The 10,826-nt window shown below is 47.9% G+C and overlaps 1 protein-coding gene across 4 annotated transcripts in view; it reads left to right on the top strand.

Annotated features, from left to right (window-relative positions):
- Nucleotides 1–10,826, top strand: part of LOC122558791 (solute carrier family 41 member 2-like) — a 37,414-nt gene that overhangs the window by 22,668 nt on the left and 3,920 nt on the right. For all 4 annotated transcript variants that reach the window (XM_043707569.1, XM_043707570.1, XM_043707567.1 and 1 more), the window contains exons 3-4: nucleotides 5,716–5,823; nucleotides 10,420–10,491. In XM_043707569.1, coding sequence (XP_043563504.1) covers nucleotides 5,716–5,823; nucleotides 10,420–10,491 — 180 coding nt within the window. The remainder of the gene's footprint in view (nucleotides 1–5,715; nucleotides 5,824–10,419; nucleotides 10,492–10,826) is intronic.

The raw sequence follows: 10,826 nt of genomic DNA, 5'->3' as shown, positions 1-10,826 counted from the left end.
GGAAAGATATAAAAGAGACCTAAGGGGCAACGTTTTCCCACAGAGGGTGGTACGTGTATGGAATGAGCTGCCAGAGGATGTGATGGAGGCTGGTACAATTACAGCATTTAAGAGGCATTTGGATGGGTATATGAATAGGAAGGGTTTGGAGGGATATGGGCCGGGTGCTGGTAGGTGGGACCAGATTGTGTTGGGATATCTGGTCAGCATGGACGGGTTGGACCGAAGGGTCTGTTTCCGTGCTGTACATCTCTCTGACTCTAAATGGAGGCTCTGGTCAAGAAAAAGAAGGAAGTGTTTGTCAGGTACAGACAGCAGGAATTGACTCTATGACTCGTTCTGTATTTCTCCAGCACTTTTTGGTTTTATTTAGGTTGATGATTAGCCCATTTTCAACAGAATTAACCAAACTGACCCCCAAGTTGCTGCTTTTAAATAGCGTTAGAGATAATGTAAAGAGAAAATAAGTTGTTGTAACTGTTCTGCTGGCTTATGGACGGGTTGGGATGATCGAATATTGTAGTCATGTGACCAGTTCAATCTCTAAACACCAAATAGAGGTGACAGTCTCTCTGCATAGGAATTGCAACTCTTCATCCCAGTTAGATATGTTGCATTTTCCATTTGTTAGCTGGAAGTTTATTTCTATTTAAAGCATGTTACACCATAGTGGGAGCATGGAAAGTACTCAGCAAAGCTGATAGGATTAGAAGAGGTTTCTATTGTGGCTCTTGTCAGCTGACAATTAGCGATAAAGCTTTTGAAAAGGCTGTGCTGTTTAATCTCTCCCTCCCTCTGCCTCATTCTTTCTCCCTCTCTCTGTGGCTGTATCTGTCTCCCGTGTTTACTGCCCCCTCTCTCACTCTGTCTGTATCCCTGCTCTCAGTCCTGAGGCAGGGCTATACCTGAAACGTTGCCTTCTCCACCTCCTGATGCTGCGTTCTTCCAGCCTTCTGCTTGTCAATTATAGAGTCCCTACCGTGTGGAAACAGGCCCTTCGGCTCAACAAGTCCACACTGACCCTCCGAAGAGTAACCCACCCAGACCATTCCCTTACCCTATATTTACCTCTGACTAATGCACCTAACCTACACATCCCTGAACACTACGGGCAATTTAGCACGGCCAATTCACCTGACCTGCACATCTTTGGACTGTGGGAGGAAACCGGAGCACCCGGAGGAAACCCACACAGACATGGGGAGAACGTGCAAACTCCACACAGATTATTGTCCCGAGGGTGGAATCGAACCCGGATCCCTGGCGCTGTGAGGCAGCAGTGCTAACCACTGAGCCACCATGCCACTCATCAGGTGGGCTGGAGGCTAGGGGTGAAACTGGTGTCCTCTTTGATCCTTTGGGACCAAGAACTTTACAAACTAACGGCAAAAGTGGAAAATAACAACATTTAACGAGGCAGCTCATCCCCACCTTCTCAAGGGCAACTAGGGATAGACAATAAATGCTGACAATAAATCCTACAAGTGAATAAAAAAGACCAAAACGCTGAACGTTTATTCTGCTAAATTCCCATCCCATGGTGGCTGAGGCCTAGCTCATTAGGCCTTTGAGTTAATTGGCCAATGTTTGAGGCTGAGCGTTTTTCTATTGCTGCCTGGGGTCTGGGGTATCTGGCTGGACCAGCATCTGTTGTCCAGGCTGAGGACATCACTGTTTAAGCCAGCATTTTTATTCTTGTATCGTTCGTGAGGTGTGGATGTCACTGGCCAGGGCAGTTAAGAGTCTAGGAGAAAGTGAGGACTGCAGATGCTGGAGGTCAGAGTCAAGGAGTGTGGTGCTGGAAAAGCACAGAAGGTCAGGCAGCATCCGAGGAGCAGGAAAATCCACTTCTCAGGCATGAGTTCTGCATCAGGAATCCTGATGAAGGGCTCCTGCCCAAAATGTCGACTCTCCTGCTCCTCGGATGCTGTGCTTTTCCAGCACCACACTCCAGTTAAGAATCAACCACATTGCCGTGGGTCAGGAGTCACATGTAGGCCAGACAGGGGAAGGATGGCAGATTCCTTCCCTGAAGGAAGTCTGTCAGTCTCCTGGTGGGGGAGAGACTTGGAAACCAACGATCCACAGTCACTTATCACCTATTCTGGAAGTGGCTAGTGAGATTGAGTTTGGTCTTGGTTTGGGTCTTAAGTCTAGGGTGTAGGTGTACTCGCTGAGCTGTAGGTTTGATATCCAGACGTTTCATTACCTGGCTCGGTAACATCATCAGTGGCGACCTCCAAGTGAAGCGAAGCTGTTGTTGCCTGCTTTCTATTTATATCTTTCTCCTGGATGGGGTTCCTGGGGTTTGTGGTGATGTCTAGATACCATCTATCAACCCCTCAGAGAACGAACAGGAAATGACATCACCACAAACCCCATCCAGGACAAACATATAAATAGAAAGCAGGAGAAAACAGCTTCGCTTTACTTGGAGGTCGTCACTGATGATGTTACCTAGCCAGGTAATGAAACGTCTGGATATCAAACCTACAGCTCAGCGAGCAAACCTACACCCTAAACCTCAACCTGAGCTACAATCCTACACAAACCTTTCCAAAAGTCCTTAAGTTTGGGAAGGATTCCTTCTGATCAGAAGCTAGTGAATGTAACCCCTTTCTTGGAAGAGGGAGTGAGACAGAGAGCTGGAAGCTACAGCCCACTTAGCTGTACCACCCGCTGTAGGGTTGCTATTAGAAGCTATGCAGTAATGTCACCACTGTCCCAGAGGACTATGGGGGTGCTTTAACTCAGGAGATCACCAGGCCTCCGATCAGGGGACGGGTTGAGAAGCGGAGACCTTCATAGTAACCTCAGCTGGTGTAGGGAATGAACCCACAGTGTTGGTGTCACTGAGTCCAACCACATGAACTAACTGACTCCAAAGGTTAGAGTAATCACGTAGAGTTTAAATTGAATGGAATGGAATTTATTGTCCCGTGTCCCGAGGCACAGTGAAAAGCTTTGTCTTGTGAGCAATCCAGGCAGATCACAGAGTTAAACAGCATAGATAGTAAATAATAGGTAAACAGCGGCAAAAACAAAAACACAGGTACAGGCGAATTTTAAGAGTTTGTGAGGCCATTCAGTATTCTAACAACAGTAGGGTAGACACTGTTTCGAAACCGGCTGGTGCGTGTGTTCAGGCTTCTGTACCTTCTCCCTGATGGTAGAGGTTGTAGATAAACATTGTCAGGGTGGGATGGATCTTTGAGAATGGTGGTGGCCTTTCCTTGACAGTGGGCCTGGTAGATGGATTCTGGAGATGGGAGGTTGTCCTTTGTGATTGTCCGGGCCGAGTTCACCACTCTCTGTAACCGTCCACTCGTTCCCCCTCTGTGCTGTTAATGTGCAGGGGGGGGGGCATGAGTAACATCCCACCGAAAGTCAATAATGAGTTCCTTGGTTTTGCCGGCATTGAGAGCTAGGTTGTTCTCAGTGCACCATTTTTCCAGGTCTTCCACCTCCCGTCTGTCATCTGTTTCATCGCCATCTGAGATTGGACCGACTACGGTGGTGTTACCAGCGAACTTGTGAATGGTATTAGTCTGGTATTTGGCGACGCAGCCATGGGTATACAGTGAGTCAATATTGTTTTGTGAACAGGAAATCATGTTTAACCAATACTGGGAATCAGTGGATGTACCATAATTAGATTTGCATTAGGCATCTGAAAGGGTTGAATCTGGATGGTTGTCATATTTTCTGATGACTCAAAGATAGGTAGCAAAGTTGTAACGAGGAGAATCGGAGATAACAAAAAGTTACAGGTAGCTTCGGTGAATGCACAATGATTAGAAAATGGGCTATAATGTGGGAGAGTGTGAAACTGTCCCTTTTGGAAGGATGAATAATAAGAGAGCCTCTTATTGAGAGCTTGCAGAGGTGGTAAGACGCAGAGGGATCGGGAAATGCAAGTGTGTGTATGCTGGTCCAGCAAGGAAACAAGACAACAAATAACATGCTGTCCTCTCCACCTGGGAGGAATTAAATACAGAATAGCTGAGGTAATGCTTCTGTTGTACAGGGCAGTGGGTAGGCTAGACCTGGATTACAGTGTACAGTAACAAAAACAGAAATAGCTGGAAAAGCTCGGCAGGTCTGGCAACATCTGTGGGAGAGAAATCAGAGTTCACGTTTCAGGTCCGGTGACCCATCAGTTCTGAGGTCTCTCTGATTTAACTCTGATTTCTCTCCCACAGATGCTGCCAGACCTGCTGAGTTTTTCCAGCTATTTCAGATTTTGATTTACAGCATCCACTGTCCTTTTGGTTGTTATTTTGTACAGTGTTGGTCTCCTTAATTTAAGGAGAAAGTGAGGTCTGCAGATGCTGGAGATCAGAGCTGAAAGTGTTGCTGGAAAAGCGCAGCAGGTCAGGCAGCATCCAGGGAACAGGAGAATCGACGTTTCGGGCATAAGCCTGAAGAAGGGCTTATGCCCGAAATGTCGATTCTCCTGTTCCCTGGATGCTGCCTGACCTGCTGCGCTTTTCCAGCAACACATTTTCAGCTCCTTAATTTAAGGAAGGATGTGAAAAAAATTGGGAAGCCGTTCGGAGACGATTTAGTGGGTCAACGCCCAGAACGGCTGGGTTGTTTTATGAGGAGAGCTTAGACAGACTCAGCTCGGGTCCCCTGGAGTTTAGAAAGGGAAGAGGGAACTTAATTGGGAAATATAAAATCCTGATGGATCTTGACTGGGTAGGTGTGGCGGGAATGTTTCACTTCGAGGAAGAATCTCGAACTGGGGGGTCACAGAGATAAGGAAATATTTTCATTTTCAGAGAGTCATGAGCCTTTGGAACACTTCCTGAAAAGACAGGAATACAGAGACTTTGAACGTGTTTAAGGGCGCGGGGGTAGATATTGACAAAGCGAGGGGTGAAAGGCTATTGGGGATAGGTGAGAATGTGTGTTTGAAGTTAGTCAGATCGGCCAAGATTGTACTGATGGCAGAATCGGGTCAAGGGCCCGAAACATCGATTCTACAAACGGACCCCACCACCAGAGATATGTTTTCCTCCCCTCCCCTATCCACTTTCTGTAAAGACCGTTCCCTCCGTGACTACCTGGTCAGGTCCACACCCCCCACAAACCCACCCTCCCTTCCTGGCACCTTCCCCTGCCACTGCAGGAATTGCAAAACCTGCACCCACACCTCTTCCCTCACCTCCATCCAAGGCCCCAAAGGAGCCTTCCACGTTCATCCAAGTTTTACCTGCACATCCACCAATATCATTTACTGTATCCGTTGCTCCCATTCCTGTCTCCACTACGTTGGGGCTTTTGCCCGAAACGTCGGTTTTCCTGCTCCTCGGATACTGCCTGACCTGCTGTGCTTTTCCAGCACCACTCTGATCTAGACTCAAGGGGCCGAGTGGCCTCCTGATGGCCTAAGTGGCCTGATTCTTGCCTTAACTAAGTGTGGAACGAGCTGCCAGAGACGCTGGTGGATACGGCCAGTTACAATGTTTAAAAGACATTTGGGTAAGTTCATGAATAGAAAAGGTTTGGAGGGACATGGACCAGGAGCAGGCAGGTGGGACCGGTTTAGTTTGGGGATTATGGTCAGCATGGACTGGATGGGCCAAATTGACTCTAAATGCTTTTTATTGCTGCACCTATCACAGCACTTCTCTCTGAATATTTTCAATGTCTTTGTACCTCTCACATGCACCATGACCGAAAGTCTTATTCCCTGTCCGGTCTCTGCAGCACTGGGCAGTATTCCAGACTATCACGGAGATCTTCATCCTAGTTCCAGCTCTGGTCGGTCTGAAAGGCAACTTGGAAATGACCCTTGCCTCCAGGATGTCGACAGCGGTGAGTGGAAGGGTTTGAGTTGGTGTGTTCTTATGGGGAAGTTTGCTTAGTGCTACCCAGGAGGCTTTAGACTAGTCTGGGGGCGTCGGGGTGGGGAATCCAAAACAGGAGTGAGAAAAAACAGGAGATTGAGATTGGTGCAGTCGACCTGGGGATAAGTCAAATAGACATAATGGGCAAGAGCATGGCAGGAAATGGGGGAAGATTGATGAATTAAACTGCATTTACTTTGATGCAAGAGGTCTAACAGGTAAGGCAGATGAACTCAGGGCATGGTTAGGAACTTGAGTCAAAAAGTGTGGTGCTGGAGATGCACAGCATCCGAGGAGCAGGAGCGTCAACATTTCAAGGATAAGCCCTTCATCAGGAATTGGGTCTGGCTGAGTAGGGAGCAATGGATGGTGAGAGATGTTGAGGCTTGAGAAAGGAGGCATGTCTCATTAACTGATTCCCTGGAGGTTACAAGAGTACACTTAAGAAGGAAATCAGGAGGGCAAAAAGGATCCGTTGTGGATAAGGTTAAGGAGAATCAAAAGAGATTCTTAAAGTTTGTGCGAAGATTTGTAGCTCGGGTGCTTGTTGCTGTGGTTCTGTTCGCCGAGCTGGAAGTTTTTGTTGCAAACGTTTCGTCCCCTGTCAAGGTGACATCCTCAGTGCTTGGGAGCCTCCTGTGAAGCGCTTCTGTGGTGTTTCCTCCGGCATTTATAGTGGCCTGTCCCTGCCGCTTCCGGTTGTCAGTTTCAGCTGTCCGCTGTAGTGGCCGGTATATTGGGTCCAGGTCGATGTGTTTGTTGATGGAGTTTGTCGATGAGTGCCATCCTTCTAGGAATTCCCTGGCTGTTCTCTGTCTGGCTTGCCCTATGATAGTAGTGTTGTCCCAGTCGAATTCATGTTGCTTGTTGTCTGCGTGTGTGGCTACTAAGGATAGCTGGTCGTGTCGTTTCGTGGCTAGTTGATGTTCATGTATGCGGATTGTTAGCTGTCTTCCTGTTTGTCCTATATAGTGTTTAGTGCAGTCCTTGCATGATATTTTGTACACTACATTAGTTTTGCACATGTTGGGTATTGGGTCCTTCGTTCTGGTGGACATCCTCAGTGCTTGGGAGCCTCCTGTGAAGCGCTTCTGTGGTGTTTCCTCTGGCATTTATAGTGGCCTGTCCCTGCTGCTTCCGGTTGTCAGTTCTAGCTGTCCGCTGTAGTGGTTGGTATATTGGGTCCAGGTCTATGTGTTTGTTGATGGAGTTTGTGGATGACAAACACATAGACCTGGACCCAGTATACCGACCACTACAGCGGACAGCTAGAACTGACAACCGGAAGCAGCAGGGACAGGCCACTATAAATGCCGGAGGAAACACCACAGAAGCGCTTCACAGGAGGCTCCCAAGCACTGAGGATGTCACCTAGACAGGGGACGAAACGTTTGCAACAAAAACTTCTAGCTCGGTGAACAGAACCACAGCAGCAGAGATTCTTAAAGTACATTAAGGGCGTGCAGTACTGAGGGAGAAAACAGGGCCCCCTCAAGATCAATGAGGCTGTCTATGTTTGGAAGCTCAGGAGATGAGTGAGATACCAACCAAATATTTTCCTTTAGTGTTTACTGTGGAGAAAGCTGTGGACCTCTGGTTTCTGGTTCAGATCAAACCTGGTGGATTTCATCACATGAACTGCTGATGATCTCACATTGACCATCTAAAACACAGGAATCAGTAGACCAGCCTTCTGTGTTATTTTCTGCGTTATCTGAACATCGTCACCTGCTGCTCAATTCCTGGGTTGGCCAATAATCCATCTGTCTCAGCCTGAGCAACAGTCACCGATGGAATGGCAAACTCCCAACCCAGTGATCCCTGCCATTAACCATCAGGTCAATCACCCAAGACTCTGTCCCCGATAAACCAGTCAGGGGAAAACGACCTCTCGGTGTCTGCTCTGTCAGGGTACCTTTGGGAGGAGAAGGGCAGTAGATAGGTGGGAAGACCCAGAAGGGAATAAAGGCAGGCAGATGGGATTATTTTAGATTGACATCATGGTTGGTGGGCCGAAGGGCCAGTTCCTGTGCTATACTGTTCTGTGTCCAAGCCCCTCAGAAGGTGGGGGTGAGCTGCCTTCTTGACCCACTGCAGTCCATGTGCTGTGGGTAGCCCCACAATGCCCTTAGGGAAGGAATTCCAGGATTCTGACCCAGTGACAGTGAAGGAACTGCGATATATTTTCAAGTCAGGATGGGGAGTGTCTTGGAGGGGGACTTGCGGGGAGTGGTGTTCCCATGTATCCGCTTCCCTGGTCCTCGTAGATGGAAGAGGTCGTGGCTATGGAAGGTGCTGTCTGAGAATCTTTGGTGAGTTTCTGCAGTGCATCTTGTAGATAGTACACACTGCTGTTACTGAGCGACGATGCTGGAGGGAGGGGATGTTTGTGGATGTGGTGCCAATCAAGCGGCTGCTTTGTCCCTGGATGGTGTCGAGCTTCTTGGGTGTTGTTGGAGCTGCCCCCATCCAGGGCAAGTGGGGAGTATTCCATCACACTCCTGACTGGTGCCTTGTAGATGGTGGACAGGCTTTGGGGAGTCAGGAGGGGAGTTACTCACCACAGTTTCTGGTCAATGGTAACCCCTCGGCTGTTGATAGTGGGGGATATAGTGGTGGTGATACCATGGAATATTGAGGGACAATGTTAAGATTCTGTCTTGTTGAGTTGGTCATTGTGTGGCACGAATGTTATGTACCATTTACTCACCAGGTCTGGGTATTGTTCAAGTTTTGCTGCAGTTAAGGCATGGACCGTTTTGGATTGACTTCATTTACTTGAGTAGTCTGTACCTGGATTAATGAGCTATGAATGCCAGCTTATAGTATCGACAGCTTTCTCAACCTGAGGATTGGTGGAAGGCAGCGAGTGGGGATGACGGGCTTTTGCAGGATGACAGCTGGTGACTGGAGGAGTTCTACAGGGGGCGATGGGAACCACAACTATTCACAGCGTGGAGGTGCCGGTGTTGGACTGGTGTGGACGAGGTCAGAAGTCAGACGACACCAGGTTATGGTCCAACAGGTGTATTTGAAATCACAAGCTTTCGGAGCGCTGCCCCCTCATCAGGTGAATGTTACATGGAGCTGTTGGACTATAACTTGGTGTTGTCTGATTTCTGACAATTATTCACATTATATATGAACAATCTGAATGAAGGTTCTGAGGGCATTGTTGCGATATTTGCAGGTAAGACAAAGATATACAGAGGGACAGGTGGTGTTGAGGAAGCTGGGAGACTGTAGAAGGACTTGGACAGGCTCGGCGAGTGGGCACAGACAGAGCAGTGTGGCAACGTGGGAGGTTATGGACTTTATGAGGAAGAATAGAGGTGTAGACTATTTTCTAAATGGGAGTTTGCCTTCAGAAATCTGAAGCACAAAGGGACTTACAAATCCCAGTTCAGGATTCTCCTCAGGTGAACATGCAGGTTCAGTTGGCAGTTAGGAAGGCAAATGCAATGTCAGTCTTCATTTCAAGAGGGCGAGAAGGAATGGACTGCTGAGGCTGTATCAGGCTCTGGTCAGACTGCATTTGGAACATTGTGAGCAGGTTTGGGCCCTATATTGAAGGAAGGATGTGCTGGCCTTGGAGGGGGGGCCAGAGGAGGTTCACAAGAGTGATCCCCGGGGGTGAGGGGCTTGTCATGTGAGGAGCAATTGAGGACTCTGGGCTTGTATTCATGGAGTTTAGAAGGATTGGGGGAGTGGTGGGGGTGGGAGGGAAGATACAGAGAGGCCTGGATAGAGCGGACGTGAGGAAGATGTTTCAGCAGTATCAGAGAGACTAGGGTCCGAGGGCACAGCCTCAGGGTGAAGGGATGATCCTTTCGAACTGAGATGAGGAGGAATTTCTTCAGCCTGAGGGTGGGGAATCTGTGGGACTCATTGCCACAGGCGGAGACCAAGTCAGGGTGTTTTTAAAACAGAAGTAATTAGGTTCCTGATTAGTGAGGGGGGGGGTCAAGGGTTACAGGGAGAAGGCAGGGGAATGGGGTTGAGAAACATATCAGCCATGATCGAATAGTGGGTCAGTCCTGATGGAATGAATGGCCTCATTCTGCTCTTGCATCTTAGAACCTTCAAGCATTTGTGTGTACACCAGTCCCTTCCCTGTAATCTCTGTACCCACCTCCTCGGAACGATGGTAGATTGACTAACTCTTCCCACTCTGGATTGTCTTATTGAATCCATCTCACTCGGGCTGTGTATGTTTCAGACAGCTCAAGGTCATCCGAACATATGACCCTCGTGTGTGAGGTTTTGCCTTGCTTTGTTAGTCACTGGTATAAAATGTAAAAGGAACATCAGTGACTGTAGACCCAAAATATATCTAAAGCTGTGAGATCTTTTCTGTGTGTGCAGGTAGTGGCGTTAATTAACTTCATCCCATCTGTCCCAGCCGTCATGCTGGATGTTACACAGCCTGATGTTTAGTGAGGCATCCAGACTCGATCATCCTGGCCGTGGTGTTTTACCCCATCTCCTTCCGAAATCTATTGGACGCTGCCCTTACTGTACGTGGTGACATTTCTCTGAGTAAAATAATTGTGTTTCTGTCCAGGCTAACACGGGAAAACTCGATCATCCCAGGGAGAGGTGGACATTAGTGACAAGTAATTTAGCTTTGATTCAGGTAAAACACAAACAAAATTCCCTGCTCCTATCTCCCACCCTCGATTTCTGTGTCTGTACCAGTGTCACTGTGCTTAAATGTCTCTCTGTCTGTCTGTCTCTCTCTCTCTGCCTCAGTTATCTGTATTGCTCTGTTCTGTTTCTCTGTATCTCTCTGTCAGTCTCTATATCTCATTGCCTCAGTGTCTCAGATGTTGTTAAAGTGTTGGAAAAGGTTATAAGAGATAGGATTTATAATCATCTAGAAAAGAATAATTTGATTAGGGATATTCAGCACGGTTTTGTGAAGGGTAGGTCGTGCCTCACAAACCTTATTGAGTTCTTTGAGAAGGTGAC

The sequence above is a fragment of the Chiloscyllium plagiosum genome, chromosome 18 (genome assembly GCF_004010195.1).
Source record: "Chiloscyllium plagiosum isolate BGI_BamShark_2017 chromosome 18, ASM401019v2, whole genome shotgun sequence".
NCBI classification, from domain to species: domain Eukaryota; kingdom Metazoa; phylum Chordata; class Chondrichthyes; order Orectolobiformes; family Hemiscylliidae; genus Chiloscyllium; species Chiloscyllium plagiosum.
The sequence above is the reverse complement of the archived record's forward strand: the minus strand, read 5'-3'. Positions and strand labels throughout refer to the sequence as shown.